The 18,616-nt window shown below is 26.2% G+C and overlaps 3 protein-coding genes and 1 non-coding gene across 8 annotated transcripts in view; 3 read left to right on the forward strand and 1 right to left on the reverse strand.

Moving 5' to 3' along the window:
• Trnay-gua overlaps nt 1–12 on the forward strand; it is a 91-nt gene extending 79 nt beyond the window's left edge. The window contains exon 2 of the tRNA in view: nt 1–12. This exon is cut by the window's left edge and continues 24 nt beyond it. This is a non-coding gene — a tRNA (tRNA-Tyr).
• A 1,129-nt stretch (nt 13–1,141) lies between these two features.
• Nucleotides 1,142–4,345, forward strand: LOC123270604 (histone H2A-like). Its single transcript, XM_044736731.1, has 3 exons — nt 1,142–1,295; nt 1,575–1,782; nt 3,914–4,345. Exons 1-3 carry the CDS (start codon nt 1,274–1,276, stop codon nt 4,098–4,100), a joined length of 417 nt encoding a protein of 138 aa, XP_044592666.1. The 5' UTR covers nt 1,142–1,273; the 3' UTR covers nt 4,101–4,345.
• A 7,358-nt stretch (nt 4,346–11,703) lies between these two features.
• On the forward strand, nt 11,704–13,128 carry LOC123270828 (cyclin-T1-like). Its single transcript, XM_044736975.1, has one exon. The coding sequence runs from the start codon at nt 11,704–11,706 to the stop codon at nt 13,126–13,128; it is 1,425 nt and encodes a 474-aa protein (XP_044592910.1).
• A 1,883-nt stretch (nt 13,129–15,011) lies between these two features.
• LOC123270901 (serine/threonine-protein kinase fray2-like) lies at nt 15,012–17,721 on the reverse strand. 5 transcript variants are annotated; one of them, XM_044737065.1, is made up of 3 exons: nt 17,405–17,721; nt 16,016–16,556; nt 15,012–15,937 (listed from the first exon to the last, which is right to left on the reverse strand). In XM_044737065.1, exons 1-3 carry the CDS (start codon nt 17,448–17,450, stop codon nt 15,055–15,057), a joined length of 1,470 nt encoding a protein of 489 aa, XP_044593000.1. In that variant the 5' UTR covers nt 17,451–17,721; the 3' UTR covers nt 15,012–15,054. The 5 variants fall into 5 exon arrangements, with proteins under 5 accessions (XP_044593000.1, XP_044593002.1, XP_044593001.1 ...); XM_044737067.1 differs by having other exon boundaries at nt 15,012–15,551; nt 15,744–16,556; XM_044737066.1 differs by having other exon boundaries at nt 15,012–15,402; nt 15,499–16,556.
• Between the last annotated feature and the right edge of the window lie 895 nt (nt 17,722–18,616).

Below are 18,616 nucleotides of genomic sequence, written 5' to 3' on the forward strand. Positions count from 1 at the left end.
CGGCTCGAGGGAAATTTTTGTATTTTATTCAAACATTTACTCCAAAAAAACGATAATAAATTATAAATAAATTGAAAAAAAATTTTTTTTCCTCAAAATTACATTTTTTGATATTAAAGAATAAAATTATTAATTATTACTAATTATTATCAAAATAAAAATTAATTTTATTATAAAGATAATTTAAATCTTCAGAAACTAAAAAATTATAAATGCAATTTTTTAAAAATAATTTTTACAATTTTTTTGTTGAATAAATTAATTTAAAAATAAATTTTATTTGTTAGAAGCTCTAAAAAATTATAAATGCAATTTTTTGATAATAATATTTACAATTTTTTTTTTTAAATAAATTTTATTTGTTAGAAGCTCTAAAAAATTATAAATGCAATTTTTTGATAATAATATTTACAATTTTTTTTTTTAAATAAATTTTATTTGTTAGAAGCTCTAAAAAATTATAAATGCAATTTTTTAAAAATAATTTTTACAATTTTTTTTTTAAATAATTTTATTTGTTAGAAGCTCTAAAAAATTATAAATGCAATTTTTTGATAATAATATTTACAATTTTTTTTTTAAATAAATTTTATTTGTTAGAAGCTCTAAAAAATTATAAATGCAATTTTTTAAAAATAATTTTTTTTTTTAAATAATTTTATTTGTTAGAAGCTCTAAAAAATTATAAATGCAATTTTTTGATAATAATATTTACAATTTTTTTTTTAAATAAATTTTATTTGTTAGAAGCTCTAAAAAATTATAAATGCAATTTAAAAAAAAATAAATTTATATAACTAGTTAAATAAATTTTTATTGATTTTAATTCATTCTTTTCATAATAAATGTTGATTTTTTCCCTATAAAAAAATAAAAATAACAATTTTTGCTCTCTTTGCATACTTAATTGTCTTTTAAAATTATAATTACCTCAAATTATGATTAAAAACGCTAAACTAGTTAATTTTTAAAGAAAAAAAAAAATTGTGTCTGCTAATTTCAGTGATTAAAATTTAAATTTAAATTTACCGCGCAAATTATTCAAAAAATATGGCGGCAATTCAGCCTTAACTTTTATTATAAAAATTAAAAATAAGCCTTAAGTATCACACAATTAATTTATTTTTTTTCCTCCAGATGTCGCTTCAGCAGAGCTTCTAGAATTTTCTCCAACTTTAAACCTCAAATCATTATTCCTTCCTTCGCCATTCTGATAGAAACTTTTGTCAGTTAAGCATCTTTTCAATTTGTTTTATTTTATTAAAATCTCAAAATGTCTGGCCGTGGAAAAGGAGGTAATATAAATTTATTAATCACATTTATATATAACAAATATAATATTAATATTTATAAATTTTCAGTCTTTAAATATTAATTTTTTAGACAGACATTAATTAATATTTAAAAAAAATTTATAATATTAAAGTTAGAGGACATTTTTATTTTTTTTTATTTATTAAATTAGAGCAAAAAAGTATTTATTAAAAATTACACTTAAAATTTTTCAATTTTTTTTTTAAATTAAATTTTTTTTAATGAAAATTTTTAATTATTAATTTAATATTTTTTTACAGGCAAAGCAAAGGGAAAGTCAAAGACCCGTAGTAGCCGCGCGGGTCTCCAATTTCCAGTTGGACGTGTTCACCGTCTTCTTCGCAAAGGAAATTATGCTGAGAGAGTTGGTGCAGGTGCTCCGGTATATTTATCCGCCGTTTTGGAATATTTAGCCGCTGAAGTACTCGAGTTAGCTGGAAACGCCGCTCGGGACAACAAAAAATCAAGGTACGCGCCAAAATAAAATATTTTACCGCCAATTTGTTATTTTTATAATTAATATTGAAAACTAGATAGTTAATTTTTTTATTGAAAAAAAAATATTTGTTTTAATATTTAAAAAGAATTTTATTTTAATATCTGAGAATTAAATTATTAATTAATAAGTCAATAGTTAGAGAAAAATGCGCGCGAAAAAAATTTACACGTGGCCGCGCGCAAAAGTAAGATGGCCGCAAAATTGGCGCTAAAGTTAGCGTCATGTGTGGACTGTAAACACCTGTTAGTTTTTTTTTTTTTCTTATTTTTAGAATTTATTTTTTATTTTTAATCTTTTGAGATTTTTATTTAAAAAAAAAATATTTATATATATTAGGAAATTAAATAAAAAAAAAATTTTTTTTAATTTGATAAATATACTGAAAATAATTATGATACTAAAATTGAAGGACAACTATTAATTTTTTAATAAAAATGTTGCAAGAAAAATTTGTTAGAAATAATGATTTTATTTTTAGAAGCTCAAATAAATAATAAAAGCAATTTTTTAAAAATAATAATTTAGACTTGATTTAATTTTAAATAGATAATCAATATAATTTACATTATTAAGAGAATAATAAAAATTTCTAGGAGAGTCTAATGATAGAATCGGTTTTTTAAGTGAAATTTAGTGTCATTACAAAGGTCTTGACTTGAATTTATGCTTTTTAGAGGTTTCATATCATTCTCATTGATAGTCAATTTATTATGATAAGTATTTAGGTTGTATTTGAAAATACTCTATCTCTAGGCACATAATTAGGAAATGGCCTTTTATCTTGTGAACTATTGATATTTTTAAAGATATAAGCTCATCTCGATAATATACTCATTGGGACCTTTCATTTGAGTACCCACATCATTTTTTCATATATTTTATATATTTATATATATTATATATATGTATATATGAAAAATATATCAAAAATGATGTTGGTACTCGAATGAAAGCTCTTGATGAATGTAACATCAAAATGAGCTTATATCTTTAAAAATGTCAGTATTTGACGAGATACAAAGTCATTTCTTAATTATTGTCATTTTTTAAGATATAAAACTCATTTCGATGTTACGCTTATTGAGATTTTTTATTTGAGTACCCACATGGCTTTTTTTATATATTTTATATATATGGTATTTGTGAAATATATAAATATATGAAATATATGAAAAATTGATGTGGGTACTCAAATGAAAGGTCTTGATGAGTGTAACATCGGGATGAGCTTATATCTTTAAAAATGTCAGTATTTGACAAGATCCAAGGTCATTTCTTAATAATTGTCATTTTTTAAGATATAAACTCATTTCGATGTTACACTCATCGAGACCTTTTATTTGAGTACCCACATGGCTTTTTTTATATATTTTATATATATGGTATTTGTGAAATATATAAATATAAGAAATATATGAAAAATTGATGTGGGTACTCAAATGAAAGGTCTTGATGAGTGTAACATCGGGATGAGCTTATATCTTTAAAAATGTCAATAATTAAGAAATTACCTTGTATTTTGAGAACTATTGACATTTTTAAAGATATAAGCTCACCCCGATATTACACTCATCAAGACCTTTCATTCGAGTACCAACATCATTTTTTCATATATTTTATATATTTATATATATGTATATATGAAAAATATATCAAAAATGCATGTGGGTACTCAAGTAAAAGCTCTTTATGAGTGTAACATCAAGATAAGCTTATATCTTTATAAATGTCAATAGTTAAGAAAGTACAGTGCAATTTTACAAAGTTCATTATTTAATAAAGCAAAATTTTATTTATTTATAGTCTACAAGTCACGGCAGTCACATAGTGACTGCAAGGTTTGCTAGTTAATAATTATTAAAATTATTTTGTATTGATTAAAATATTATTTTTAATCTTAGTGATTAATTTTTTTATAAAAAAAAAAAAAAATTATTCTTTAAAATTATCTCTATTTTGACTAAAATAAAGTAACAGTTTAGAAATTCTTTTTTTTTTTAAAGCAAAATAATTAATTATTTATCAATATAAATTTTCTTTAAAAATTTTAAAATTCTCATAAAAAATTAAAATATTAATACTGAATATTTTTATTCACAGAATTATCCCTCGTCACATCCAACTGGCAATCCGTAACGACGAAGAATTAAATAAATTATTGTCCGGAGTGACAATTTCCCAAGGAGGAGTTCTTCCTAACATCCAGGCTGTCTTGTTACCCAAGAAGACCTCCACCGGTGGTGGCGGATCAAGTGGCAAAGGCGACAAAGCTTCCCAGGAATTTTAGTTTTAGTTTCTTAAATTAATTAATCATCAATTATTCATTTATAATTTTTTAAGTGCCTTATTTTAAAGATTTTAAGTATTAAGATTATATTTTCATACTCGACGTAAATCAAAAGAAAATGAAACAGTGTCTATGCTTGTTTACGTATTTTTAAATAATTGTATTTGTTAACATTGTGTGTACATGAAATGAAAAAAACAAATAATTATATTTAATTTAATAAATTTTTCCTGTAATGTAATATTTTAACAAAAATACTTAAAATAATTCTGCTGTAAAATAAAAAATAAATAATAAGTTAAGGAAGTTTAATGTTTGATAAAATATAAATCTTACTGTCATTTTTATACAATTGATTAATAAATTACATTTTTTTTTTAAATAAAATTTTTATTTATAAATTTAATTTTAAGTAATTTTTTTATTTATATTTATTTTATTTATTTATTTCTTTATTAACAAAACCTGACAGCCTGTATGGCCAGTTATGAGATTACAAAAAGATACATTAATATATGTTGTAAAGTGTTTTACACATGTTGCAATAAGTAAATAAAAAAAAAAGAAAAATATAAGTTATAGATGATAGGTGTTTGACTCTGATGTACATAATACTATTCGTATATAATACTGTATTTATTATTAAATTACTATAGATTAGATAAACTCAATATAATATGTATGATTATATTCAAACAACAAATACGTAAAAGGTCATTTATTTATTTAGTTCAATATAATGAGACTCAACAGCTGTAGAGACGTTTAAGGATGTTTTTTGAACCCAGTCATTTTTTTATAAGAATAAATAATAGTTTAAAAAAACTAAAAACACGCTTTTTATAAAAAACCAAACTAAAAAATAGAAAATAAATTTAAATTAAGAATAGTGTTAAAAATTTCAATAAATATAAATTAATAATAGTGTAAATAAAAAAAATGTATTTTATTTAAAAAAAAGCGTGAGGTGCATGGTGTCAATAGTTATAAATATTTTATTGACAGATATGAGTAGAGCGATTGTCATTTTGATAATATCTTAAAAAGCACCCCACGCTTTTTTTAAAATAAAATACATTTTTTTTATTTACACTATTATTAATTTATATTTATTGAAATTTTTAACACTATTCTTAATTTAAATTTATTTTCTATTTTTTAGTTTGGTTTTCTATAAAAAGCGTGTTTTTAGTTTTTAAACTATTATTTATTTTTACTTTTAGTTTGGTTTATTTATAAAAGCGTGATTTTTTAGTTTTTTTAAACTATTATTTGTTGATTATCAAAAATATTCAGGCGCGCAAATTACCCACGGAGAGTTACATACTGACATACTGACATACTGACATACAAGTGAAGCTAATAAATAATAATTATTTATAAATATTATAAATACGGGGAATCAGAGTTCGATTTCGGAGAGCGAGCCTGAGAAACGGCTACCAGAACCAAGGAAGGCCGCAGGCGCGCAGATTACCCACGGAGAGTTACTGACATACTGACAAACTGACATACAAGTGAAGCTAATATAAAGCGTGTAAAAATTGTTATTTTGTTACGAAAAAAAATTTATTACGAAAGTAAAAAAACATTTCTATTTGGAGCATTGAAAACTAAAATGAAATAAATTTTGGTTTTTTTGCTATAAATTCGTAAACCACTGAAATATCAGTCCCCTGGGCTGTCCCATTCCCAAAATTAAAACTTTAACATTCAATTTTAAGTTATTCGTCAATAATATATAATTTGTTCCATAATGTTTATAAACTTAATTAGTTAACTAACAATCTTCTTCAATAAAAAGTACCGAAAATTAATTTGTTTCATTAAAATTCATTAAACCAAAGTTTGTCCCAGGCATTTTAAGAACAGTCCTCTGCCAGAAGTTCAAAGCCAAAAAAAAATCCAGCGTGTTTTAAATTTTTTTCCTTAATATTTACTGTCTTTAATGTTTTTTTAATCTAAAAAATTTTTTGTACTTCGTTTTTTTTTTTCGATTCAATAGTTTTTTGTAAAAATTGAATTATTATAGTTTGTACACTGATAAAAAAATTGACTTGACTCAAGAGCCAAACTCTTGGACCAAGAATACCATTTTGAAGAAAATGATATTCTTAAGTCAAGAGAATAAATTCTTGAGCTAAGAAATTATTCTTGGTCTAAGAAAATTTTCTTGAGTCAAGAATTTATTCTCTTGACTCAAGAAAATATTTTTCTTCAAAATGGAATTCTTGGTTCAAGAGTTTGGCTCTTGAGTCAAGTCAATTTTTTTATCAGTGTAACAATAGTTGGACGTGTACTTGGCGCGGCGGTTTACAGTGAAACTGTTTTTTGTGGGATTATATCTTTTGCAGGCCTCATAGCGCGAAGCGCGTGAGGTTTGCACGCCTCATAGCGCGAAGCGCGTGAGGTTGTGCTTTATATTCGACTCATCAAGATCAAGCAATTTTTTGATCTTTAAATGTCTCTATCACAACCATATTACACTTATACAATAATATAAGTAGATGTACACTGAAAAAACACTTAAATTAAACCATCTTTTACTTTCTAAAATCATTTCATGTAGCTATTTTGAAAAAAAAAAACGTTTTGAAAAAAATTTTACGTGGACGTCCGGATGTCACTCCATTTTGGATGTAACAACGATTACTCCCGAACAAATTGATAATTCAAGACCGGACCTTTTTTATTAGTTTAAGAATTCGATGAACTGGGTCCGTATTTCATATCAGTGGCCTAGTATACATATTTTTTTTTAATTGAATTTTTATTAAGATTCACTACGATAAAACCGTAAAAGCCAAACAAACTTTTCTTATTTGTCACGTGAAAACTATGGCGCCACTTGACCAAGCTAGATATTTTTAGACTAAGTGCGCATATGACAAGAAAAAAGGGCGCTGATATTTAAAAAAAAGAAATTAAGAAATTACTTAATTATATATTTTTTTTTTAATCAATTACAAAATTAATTTTTTTCTTAAAAAATGAATCAGAGTTTTAAGGCGTGCACTTTTGAATTTTCCAAACTTTTATACCTTTAATGTATATTGCCGCTTGCCGTAAAATAAATAAATAAATAAATAATAATGAGTATTAGCAATTGTCTGAGACGTGAAAAAATATATAGATGACTATAGTTATTTTAGAGACGTTAAAAGAGTTGCAAGTACGTTGGCGCTACGACTAAGAATGCTGATTGTAGCTCATGAAATCAAAAGCACAGTTGTCAGCAATATAACTATAAAAGTTGCGAAAATAGCAAAAGCTAAGAATTTTAACAGAGCACCTCGGATTTTAATTTAATCTAACATGTTTGCACTTTTTCTTTTTTTTTTATTTCTACATGTCAATTAATTTTTTTTTTTAATTTTATGTAACTGTGATTCTCCCTTGCCATGGGAACATGTAGTCCTTTGAAGGAATATAATATTATTATAAGTAATTTTTAAAAAAATTTTAAATAAATTAAGAAACAATACAAGTAAAATTAATAATTTAATAAACATCTGAAAATTTTTATAACTATTAAATTATAATGAAAGAAAATTTTAAAAGTAAAAATTTTAAGTGAAAATTTTTTATAATATTTTTTTTTTATACACTTATAATAATTATTTTTTTTTTACATTTAAAAAATCAAATTTTATTGCTAATAATTATTTTTGAAATTTTCCCGCCATTTCTAAAGAGCTCGTTTTTGCGAAATAATTTAAAATTATTCGGCAAAATTCGGAAAAATCTCGAACCGGACGGCCTAATTATCATTAATGCTGATTTTTATTTTCCGAGTAAAAAATTCAATTTTTTTATATTTATTAAAAAGTATTTTTTAACAAATTGATAAAATAAAAAATTATTTAAAAATAGAAAATCATTTAAAACATTTTTTAAAATTGCAAAAAAAAATTAAACTTGTAAAAAAAAGCGCGCAGTTAATAAACGCCGATTTGGAAAAAATAGTCCGTAAAAAAAATTAATTTAAATAAAATTTTAAAAAAGAAAATTTTCAAATTAAGTTTATAAAAAAAATTATTTTTATATTTTTATTTATTATTTTAATAAAATAAAATAAGATCTTTATTTTTTATTAGATTGTTCTTTCCGGGGGCGCGAACTAGAACTTTTAGAACAGAAAGCGCATTGATACACCGGATATAAGTTCTATGCTGTTAAAGGTGTTAAAGATGGTCAGGTGGTCGAGTCCATTTTTGAGCGGGCTTAATAGAATAGTTCAACCATTTTTCAGGTAGATAGATCATTAGTGTGGTTGATCATTACAGTGTAAAGTACTTACTGTTTACTTACTTTCTTTCTAACACAACATAAACACGTGGTTTATCTAAATTTGCTTTAAAGTTTAAACTTTTAAAAATACTAAAGGTAAGAAATTATTTTTGATTATTTTATTTAAATTTTTGGAAAATAAAATTCTTAAATTAAAATTAATTAACTATTTTGTAGAAAAAAAAAATGGATTTTTAATTTTCTTTTTTTTTGCATGGGTGAATTTTTTTGGGTTTGAAATATAACATCTGGATTTTCTTTGGTAGTTTTTACAAATTTTTTTTGTTTTTTTTAATTAATTATTAATTTTTTTTTAATTAATCATAAATATGAATAAAAAAAAAAATTACTATATCAAAAAGTACTTTAATTCGCAACGTTGCGAAAATTTCTATCGTTTAATTATTTTTTCAGAGTATATAAAAATTAAATAAAATTTTATGAAAATTTATTAAAAATATACATTAAATTTTTTAAAATAAATAGTATAAATATTTAATTTACAATTTTTATATCGAATATAATTTATAGTGTTTGTATTAAGTATATTTTAAAATATTATAGAGGATATTGATGTCTTAAAAGGACCACGTGTTTTTAAAATACGTGTTATCTATATAATATTAATAATATACATATATTTTGTTTGATTTTAAGAATTTGGCAACTCGGTTGAAATTTAACAAAATTTAACAAAAAAAATTTTTCTTTTTAAGTAAAGAAAATTATAATTATTTTATTGGGGTTTTGTAGATTACTAACTATATATTGTAACTAACAAAAATTTCTTAATGATACTCTAACAATAACAACAACAACAATTATAATAATAATAATAATATATCGCTCGCCAAAAGGTAAAAGGGCGCATAATTTTTTTTTTATCACCAATCGACTGGTTGACATATTCTTCGTCTAAAAATGAAGCATCGATTTCCTAAAGCTAACCCTGATTAAGAAATATGATTTGGAATGATTCGAAAAATTTTAATAATTTCATATTGTATGATATCGCAAAATTATGATTCACAATTATTCAAAATGATTCAAAATTCTTAGTTCCGAATCATTTTGAATCATAATTATATTATTCAAAATTACTCAAAGTTTTTAGTAGTATATGATTTTAAATCATAATTATATTATTTGAAATTATTTAAAATGATTCAAAATTCTTAGCTGTCCATAATTTTGAACCATAACTTTATGACTTAAAATAACTCGAAATGATTTAGAATTGCTCATTTTGAATACTTAAAAATTGCTCATTTTAAATACTTAAAATTGTAAAATTATGATTTAAATTAATTCAAAATAACTTGAAATTTAATTTCTATTAATTTTAAATTATTTTTTCGACATTATTATTAGAAATAATTTATTGCTTTTATAATCGACATGATCAAGTTTACGTAAAGGTAACAGTAGCTGCAGTAGAAAAATTTGATATTTTTGAACATATATTTGTTATAAAAGAGTGGGAAAATAAATTTACAATTATAGATATAAAAAAAATAGTATCAAAAATGGTATTTATTAGAGTAGAAAATTTATCTTTGATTTCTATGACTGACTATGTATGTCTACAACCCAATAGTTTTGAGGTTCAATAAAAAATAAGATTATACCTATGTAACAATGACAATTCAATCTTTTGTATCCCTATAACGACACCTTCATTACCATTCTATTTATCAAACTAATAACAATTAAATGATTATGATCACTCTGGGATCGAAAATATTAAAAGAAATTTATAAAATTTAAAATTACCCAAACGAGCTTTCAATGTTATTCAGTATTATTTAAGATGATTTGGAAGTTGGAATCATTTCAAATAATATTAAATCATCTGGAAAACCAGAAATTATAATATTATTTCATCATTCAATATTATTCAAAATGATTCGAACGTTTAAATTATGCTAAATAATTTTATATCATCTGAAGAACCAGAAATTTCTATATTATTTTATCATTCAATATTATTCAAAATGATTTGGAAGTTGAAATCATTTAAAATAATATTAAATCATCTGATGAACCAGAATTTTCAATATTATTTTATCATTCAATATTATTCAAAATGATTTGGAAGTTGAAATCATTTCAAATAATTTTAAATCATCTAGAAAACCAGAAATTATAATATTATTTTATCATTCAATATTATTCAAAATGATTTGGAAGTTGAAATCATTTCAAATCATTTTAAATCATAAAATAATATTACATTTTTTTATTATTTGATATGATATAAAATGATTCGTTGTAAAATTTATGCTTGAAAGTCAAATCATCCTGACAATTTGGGATGATTTGAAATGATTAAACCCGCGTCTTTTCGAATCATTCCAAATGAGATTTCTTAATCAGGGAAGAGAGCGTATGTCTCTTATTATGCGCCCTTTTAGCTTTAGGAATTTGAAAATTTTATGACCTAAAGCTAAAAGGGCCTTTAAATTTTTTTTCTAAATATTTCATAAAAATGCTTATTTTTAGCCTAAGAATTAAAAAAAAACGGTAGAGTCACACGAGAGAGGCATATTCTAACTAAACATACACTCTTTTAAAATTACAATTAAAAATATTTTCAAAAAATTGCTAAATATGCGTGATTGTAGTAATTTATTTTTTATTTGAAAATTATTTCAATCTCATTAGTTTTCGATTAATTTATTTATCTATTGCTTGTATAAAAATAGTTTAAAATTATTATTTTTTCAATATTGTTTAAGTACTTAACAGCCGATCTCCTCTTTTTTTTCGCATCGCACTCACTGTAAGAAACGGTATTATCCTTGTGGCACTCATAATTATAAAACTATTGCAGTTTTATGTTTTTCTTTTAAACAAATGAGAATTTCGAAAAAAACGCTCTGCTATGAAATAGATAATTAAAAAATCTATTACGTAGCAGAGTGTTTTTTTTTTCAAAATTCTTCTTTGTCTAAGAGAGAAATATAAAGTTACAATCGTATAGGGACCGGTGGTTAAGAAATTTTTTTTTATTTATTAAATTTTTTGATTTCATGTCTTGTGAAGCTATTTATCAAAATTTTATATAAAAACATAAATTTTTTTTATGCGCCTTAACCTAAATTTTAATGGCATGTTTAAAACTAATCAAGTATTTTTCTCTTTTTATATGTTTGAGTATTTAGTCATACCATTAAAAACCTTGGTACGTAATTGACTTTCCAGCAGTATATATTCTTGGGTGATTGATACGTAGTTTGGTTTAAAAAAATAGTATCAAAATTTGCTTGTCCAGTATATATATATTGTAAACAGCAATATTATTCTTTAGAAAATGGCATCCGGAAAATGGTACTACACCAAAGACCAATTAGAAAACTCTCCAAGCCTCAAAGACGGTATTGAAGCTGCCAGAGAATTGAAGTACCGCCAGGACGCCGCTGAATTGATTCACATAATGGGCGAAAAATTAAGTTTAACCAACGCAATAATCAGTTCAGCGGTGACTTATATGCACAGATTTTACGTCTACCATTCATTCGCCCGATTTCATCGTTACCCGGTAGCCGCAACTTCAATTTTCCTGGCAGCTAAATCTGAGAGTATGCCAAAGAATTTGGAAAGTGTGATCCGAACTCTTCACGCTTGCATATACCAAAAAGATGGTAATGAGGTCAATACAGAATCCAAGGAATTCAAATCTGAAGCAGAAAATGTGCTATATATCGAGCATGTAATGATTCAGACCCTGGGATTCGAGCTTGACATTGAGCACTCTCATGCTTATGTGCTGAAATTCTGCCAGGAGATCAAGACGAACAAAGATTTTGCTCAGGCTTGCTATTTCCTGGCTACGGAGCTTTTGGAGACAACGACAATGTGCCTCCAATATTCTCCGAAAGTAACGGCAAGCTTTTGCATTTACTTTGTAAGCAAGCTTACGAATTGGGAAATCTTCGAGAGTTATCAAGGTAAAAATTGGATTTATCCTGAAAATGACTCAGATGTTTCTTTGGAGTTGTTGGAAAAGCTGGAGGAAGAGTTCAAGGTGATATTCGACCCCAGCAGGACTCGCTGGAAGCAAAAAGTTATGAATATTGTCCAGGGTCGAAATTCACCACAATTCACGGATGCTAGGGTGTCAGAGGCATCAACCTCAAGTGATGGAAGCTCACCGCCACAACAAGCTGGTTTGGAGCCAGTTCTTGGGCAAGGAATGCCTCAACAACTTGCTAACCCAAGCTTGAAGTTTGAGGAAATTCCAAGCGACCAAGGACAGCAATTAGCTCAGCCAATTAAAAAATCCTTGACATCTGCTTCAAAATCCAAAGATGTACGTCCAAAATCGGAGATTTCCAACAATTCAGTGTCTATCTTCAATCCGGATGTACCAGACGCTGAAGTCCAGAAGATATTGTCCAAGTTAGTGGCTAGGAACAATCAATGCACAATTGATAAAAATAGTCACTTAACTGGGGCACTTTCTAAGGATCTTCCGGAATCGGTGGGTGATCCAAAGCCTTCTACGAGTGGTTACAAAGCCAATAATCACTCCAGGCCGTCGCTAGTTGTTACCATTCCTAGAGACAGGATCAACGAAGCTTTGGATAGTAAGCTTGAAGAAGTCAACCGTCCACCAATTAAGTTGAAGATTAAGATTCTATCTCTTAAGTCTGATAAAAAGGAATACTCTGTTAAGTATTTATCGACTTTAAATAGAGATGGTGCTTCACCGCCAAGTAAAAAATTTAAGAATTAGTAAGAAGGGTGGTGGAATAATTAACTTAGTCAATTTTTTTAGTATAGCAGTTAAGTCAATTTTTTCAACTGTGATCATGTATATAAATAGAAAAATAATAATATATATTTTTAAATTTTATATAAGTATTTTTTTAAGTCAAAAAAAATTTCTAATCATATTTTTATATATTTTTTTTAGTTTAGTTTAGTTTATTAACAAAATTATGTCAAGGCAGTTGCCGAATGACAAAGAGTAAGTATACATCTAATTTTACATTATTGTGCAGTTTAACTTATAAATATTTAGAGTGTTTTACACAATAATATTTTTAGATAGGTGATAATATTATATACTACATTAAAAATTAATATAAAAATTTAATTTATAAAGAATCAACTAATAATTTTAAGAATCTTTGATGTTACTAAAGAGACAGGTAGGAAACTTTAAATTAAAAAGAAGCTATATAAAAAAGGTTAACGAAGTTTGAAGATTAATAAAATAATGATAGACCCTGTTGAAAAACTCCAATAAGATCCCATCAAAAGCGACAAAAGCCACTTAGAAACCAATAAAACTTATGGGTTTCTAAGTGGCTTTTGTCGCTTTTGATGGGATCCTATTGGAAATTTTAAACAGGGGAAGCATTTACAACAGTTTATGATCAAACATCTAAATTAAATAAATAATCAAAAATTTTATTTTTGAAAACCTCCAAGCTTGATGAATTTATAATGTCCTCTGGTAGTTCTTCCCATAATCGTATAACTGTAATTACGAAAGAAGACTCATAATGAGTGGTACTGAAATTTGGGAATTTAAAGAGAATATTATTTTTCTTGGCTGCTAGTCTCTCAGAGCGTCTTACAGTAAGGTCTTCTTGAAATAATTCGCGCAAATAGCTAGGTTTACCAATTTCTAATAATTTATAAAAGTAACAACAAGTAAAATAAATTCGACGACTCTTTATCGAGAGCCATCCCAGTTCACGTCTATAAGGCGAGACATGTTCATCTCGCTTTAAATTGAAGATGAAGCGAATTGCTGAATTTAAAGAACGCTGGAGTTTACAATCATTTTCATCAGTTGCATTTAATAATACTATAGAGCAATAATCAATTAACGGTAAGCTATATTTTACTATTTTTTTAGATGATTTATATTAGAGTTCTGGAATTTTTCTATTTCTATAAATACTTTTTGATGTACTTTTTTACATAAGTACAATGTACTATAAATACTTTTTTCGTGATGAAATTTTATTCGTCGTAGGTAATAAGGAAAAATATTTAGTTAATTTAAAAATACAATTGTTAGTCATACAAATTACTTTTAAGCTTTAAGGAGCCGTAGTTTGGGACTCTTAATGGATATTTTATGACCCCGTTGAATTTAGACTTAAATCCAATGCTCTTTCCTTGGGTTATTCATTATTTGTTTAGGGTTATTTAAATGGCTCGAGAAATGTATTTGGATAATTAGTTTTTAATGTCCTCTTTCATTTGGTTAGGAACGTTTATAGTATTGAGTAAAATAGTAATATTGAAAGTATAGGGGCTTATTGTTGTAAAGGGTCTTTAAAACTTCGACATTATTCTTAAAGAAAAAATAAAACGGAATAATTTTTAGGGATTACACAAATCAGATAAAATTTACTGTCGAGAGAAAATATATTACGCGTTTATTCGTTTAAACGACAATAAGAAAAATAATATTTTTTTCTGGACGCAACAGAAGACAAAATAATTTAACTTGTAATACATTGTGATATAACATTTTACTGTTAATTTTTAAGAATGTACTTGTTAAGGAGTATTTAATGGCTTTTTATAATTCTGCTACTTGTACCTGATAAATAATAGAACAAAATGTAAAGAAAGTTATTTATTAAATAAATCAAATTTATTAAACTTCAGTGTTTTATATATTTTACACTTATTTACATCAATACATTTGATTTAAAAATGCTCCTAGGTGTGATGAAGGATTCACTAGTCCTAAAGCAGAATCTCTTTCTTTTCTGAGTCGTTCTAAATGGCTATTAAACAACTTATACTCTTCGCTGGTAGCCGCCTTCTTCCAAAGTTTAAGTATCCTCTGTTCGTCGAACTGAACACCAGAACTTAGGATCCTAAGTAAGCAATTTCTGCGATTCTGTTGCCGCTTTTGGTTTCTAGTTAAGCAAGGGAGGACTGGCAGAGTTTCGCTATCCAAGGGTATTTTTACTTTTTCCGGTTGACATGGACTAGGTTCAACGGGTGGAACCACGTTACCTCCAACTGGTGGAACCACGTTATTTCCAATTGGTGGAATCATGTTACATCTGACTGGTGGAACTATGTTACATCTGACTGGTGGAACCATGTTACATCTAACTGGTGGAACCATGTTACATCTAACTGGTCGAACCATGTTATTTCCAACTGGTGGAACCATGTTACCTCTAACTGGTGGAACCATATTACCTCCAATTGGTGGAACCATGTTACCTCCAATTGGTGGAACCATGTTACCTCCAATTGGTGGAACTATGTTACCTCTAAATGGTGGAACCATGTTACATCTAACTGGTGGAACCATGTTACATCTGACTGGTGGAACCATGTTACCTCTGACTGGTGGAACTATGTTACCTCCAACGTACGGAATCACGTTACCTTGATGTTGGAACAATGTCTCCAAAGCTTGTTGATTCTGTTGTAGTGCTGTGATGTCGGTTTGAATAGCTACCGTTCGAAATTCTTTGTATCTTCTTCTAGATCTTGAACCCTCCGAACTTTCCCTAGAGCGGCGTCGATATCTAGGACTATTCTCACGACTCCTGTATCTTCTTCTAGATATTGAACCCTCCGAACTTTCCCTTGAGCGGTGTCGATATCTAGGACTACTATCACGACTCCTGTATCTTTTTCTAGGTCTAGAGTCTTCTGGACTTCTTCGAAAGCGGCGTTGATCTCTAGGACTATTTTCACGACACCTGCATCTTCTTGAAGGTCTAGAGTTTTCTGGACTTTTTCGAAAGCGGCGTTGATTTCTAGGACTATTATTATGACTCCTGTTTCTTTTTCTAGATCTTGAATCCTCTGAAGATTCCCGAGAGCGGCGTCGGTATCTAGGACTATTCTCACGACTTCTGTATCTTTTTGTAGGTCTATAGTCTTCTGGACTTCTTTGAGATCGGCGTTGAAATTTAGGACTATTTTCCCGGCTTCTGTCTCTTTCCTTGGATCTGTTTGCTGGTCTCAATAAATCAGGAGTTTCTCTAAACTTGCGTTGAAATCTAGGACTATTTTCCCGGCTTCTGTCTCTTTCCTTGGATGTGTTTGTTGGTCTTGATGGATCAGGAGGAGTTTCTCTAAACTTGCGTTTGTATCGCGGACTATTTTCACGACTCCTGTCACTTTTTTTATCTCTGTCGTCTTGGTCTGATTTCTTCTCGTCTTTCCCTGTAATAGAACTATTTTAGGCCAAATTTTCAGCTAAAGCTACAATCTAGTTTATCCCTGGTATCCTATTTTAATTTTACAACTTAAATTTGTCATAACAATGCCTAGATGAAAGATTCACGGCGAAGCCGTAGCTTACTTTGCCTGTTACTCTTTTATCTGGCTCATATAGAAGTTACTGCCTGGGTAGAAGATTCACGGCAAAGCCGAGGCTTTTTCTGCCAGTGTTTTTTCCAACCGGCTAACTAGTATGGCTTCATCTAGTATTTTAACTTCAATTCTCGTGGAACAGTAATTAATTCAAATAAATCTACAAAAAAATAATTATTTTTCCATCTTTAAATTAGAAACTTGTGAACTATAAGATTAAAAGTAATAAAATCTTCACGTAATTTAAGTTTCAAAATGATCAATAATTTATATTAGTAATTTATAATTCACAAGATAAAATTCAAAATTTAACTAATTTTATAATTAACTTCAACTGATCTATAACAATATAAAATTATCTGTATAAATTTGACCTAGTTATCTCTTATAATTAATTTAATCTTCATACTAGAAATTTGAATAGCGCGCGCCTTTATTTTAACCAGTAACAAATCATGGCCCGGTTTTGCGAAATTCGACCTATGACTAACTTCACGACTTTCATATATTTTTATTTAGAGAATCAGCAATCAATTATTAATTCTCAATGTCATTAATAATTTTCTCATATTTAACAAAATTTAATCCCTTTATTAAACAATATTAATGATTCAATCTTTCATTAATAATTAATCAATTATCGTGATCTAACCTTAAAAAAATTAATTTAAATTTACCCGAAATTCCAGAACACTTACATTCTCTTGAATATCTCTGTCCTTCAACTTCAACGGCGTAATTCATGTCGTTGCTCTATGTCTATATATCTCCAACTATTTTTATTTACAGACGCGATGCTCTCTTTTTTCATGTTCTTTATGTTCGAATTATCAGCGTTTCCCGTACTTGTCACTAAATTTAATAATATATTTTTGAAACACCCTGTATTTTATTTAGACATTATTATTAATAATAATTAATTAGTTAGAATTAATAATTATCGCTTCTTGTTGAAGAAAAATTAAAGAAGAATTAATATTCACGTGAGTTTATTGAATGGTGTTACTATTTGCAATTATTTACTTACCTTCTTCTCCCCTTCTTTTTTACCAATTTTACTCCCTCTCTTAAATCCAACCTACAATTATATATATGTATAAATCCGTCGATAACTAATTTATAACTGGAGAAAAACCTTCAACAGGTAACAAAGGTCCTGTTAAATATTTTTCTTCCATTTAATTTTTATTAATTTATAATAATTATTAATAATAATAATTTTAAAAAGAAGAAATAATAAATTAAAAATCTTTTTAATTAATTGAGAAGAATTAAAGTAATTTTATTATTTAAATACCAAAATTTTTTAAATATATTATTTAAGCGCTGAATTTTTAAATTATTCGCGCGCTTTACTTTGCAATCAATTTTTTGTAAATATTATAATAATAATAATAATATATTAATTTTTTAAGAATTTTTTTAACAAATTATACAAAAAAAAAAAATTGACAAGTAAAAATTTTAACAAATTAAAATCACAATTTTAAAAAAATAATTTTTTTTCAGATAAATAAAATTAATAAATTAGCGAAAGAATATTTATAAAAATAAAAATTAATTTATCCGAGATTTAAAAATTCAAAAAAATTTTTTTTATTGAAATAATTATTGCAAAAAGTAAAAAAAAATTTATCTATAAAAAACTTTAAAGACTTTAATTGCAATTAAAAAAAAACAATTATTTAGTTCTAATTTAATAATTAAAAAAGTCAGCTGACTAGTATAAATTTTTATTAAAAAAATTTTTGCAAAAAAATTTTTATTCGTAAAAAACTTTTACAAAACTAATTGCAATCAAAATTATTATTTAGCACTATTTTAATAATTAAAAAAAATTAAAAAAGTCAACTGACTATAAATATTTTTTTAAAAAAATAAATTAATAATTTTTTAAATAATTCCCGCCA

Source organism: Cotesia glomerata, linkage group LG8 (genome assembly GCF_020080835.1).
Source record: "Cotesia glomerata isolate CgM1 linkage group LG8, MPM_Cglom_v2.3, whole genome shotgun sequence".
NCBI classification, from domain to species: Eukaryota; Metazoa; Arthropoda; class Insecta; order Hymenoptera; family Braconidae; genus Cotesia; species Cotesia glomerata.

Bases quoted from the DNA above. Each gene is read 5' to 3' on its own strand.
- LOC123270604 (XM_044736731.1), top strand. From the start codon at position 1,274: ATGTCTGGCCGTGGAAAAGGAG. The intron at 1,296-1,574 runs GTAATATAAATT...ATTTTTTTACAG, and splicing joins GTCTGGCCGTGGAAAAGGAG to GCAAAGCAAAGGGAAAGTCA. The intron at 1,783-3,913 runs GTACGCGCCAAA...TTTTATTCACAG, and splicing joins CGGGACAACAAAAAATCAAG to AATTATCCCTCGTCACATCC.
- LOC123270901 (XM_044737064.1), bottom strand. From the start codon at position 17,450: ATGAATTACGCCGTTGAAGTTGAAGGACAGAGATATTCAAGAGAAT. The intron at 16,557-17,404 runs GTAAGTGTTCTG...GTTCTATTACAG, and splicing joins ACAGAGATATTCAAGAGAAT to GGAAAGACGAGAAGAAATCA.
- LOC123270828 (XM_044736975.1), top strand. From the start codon at position 11,704: ATGGCATCCGGAAAATGGTACTACACCAAAGACCAATTAGAAAACTCT.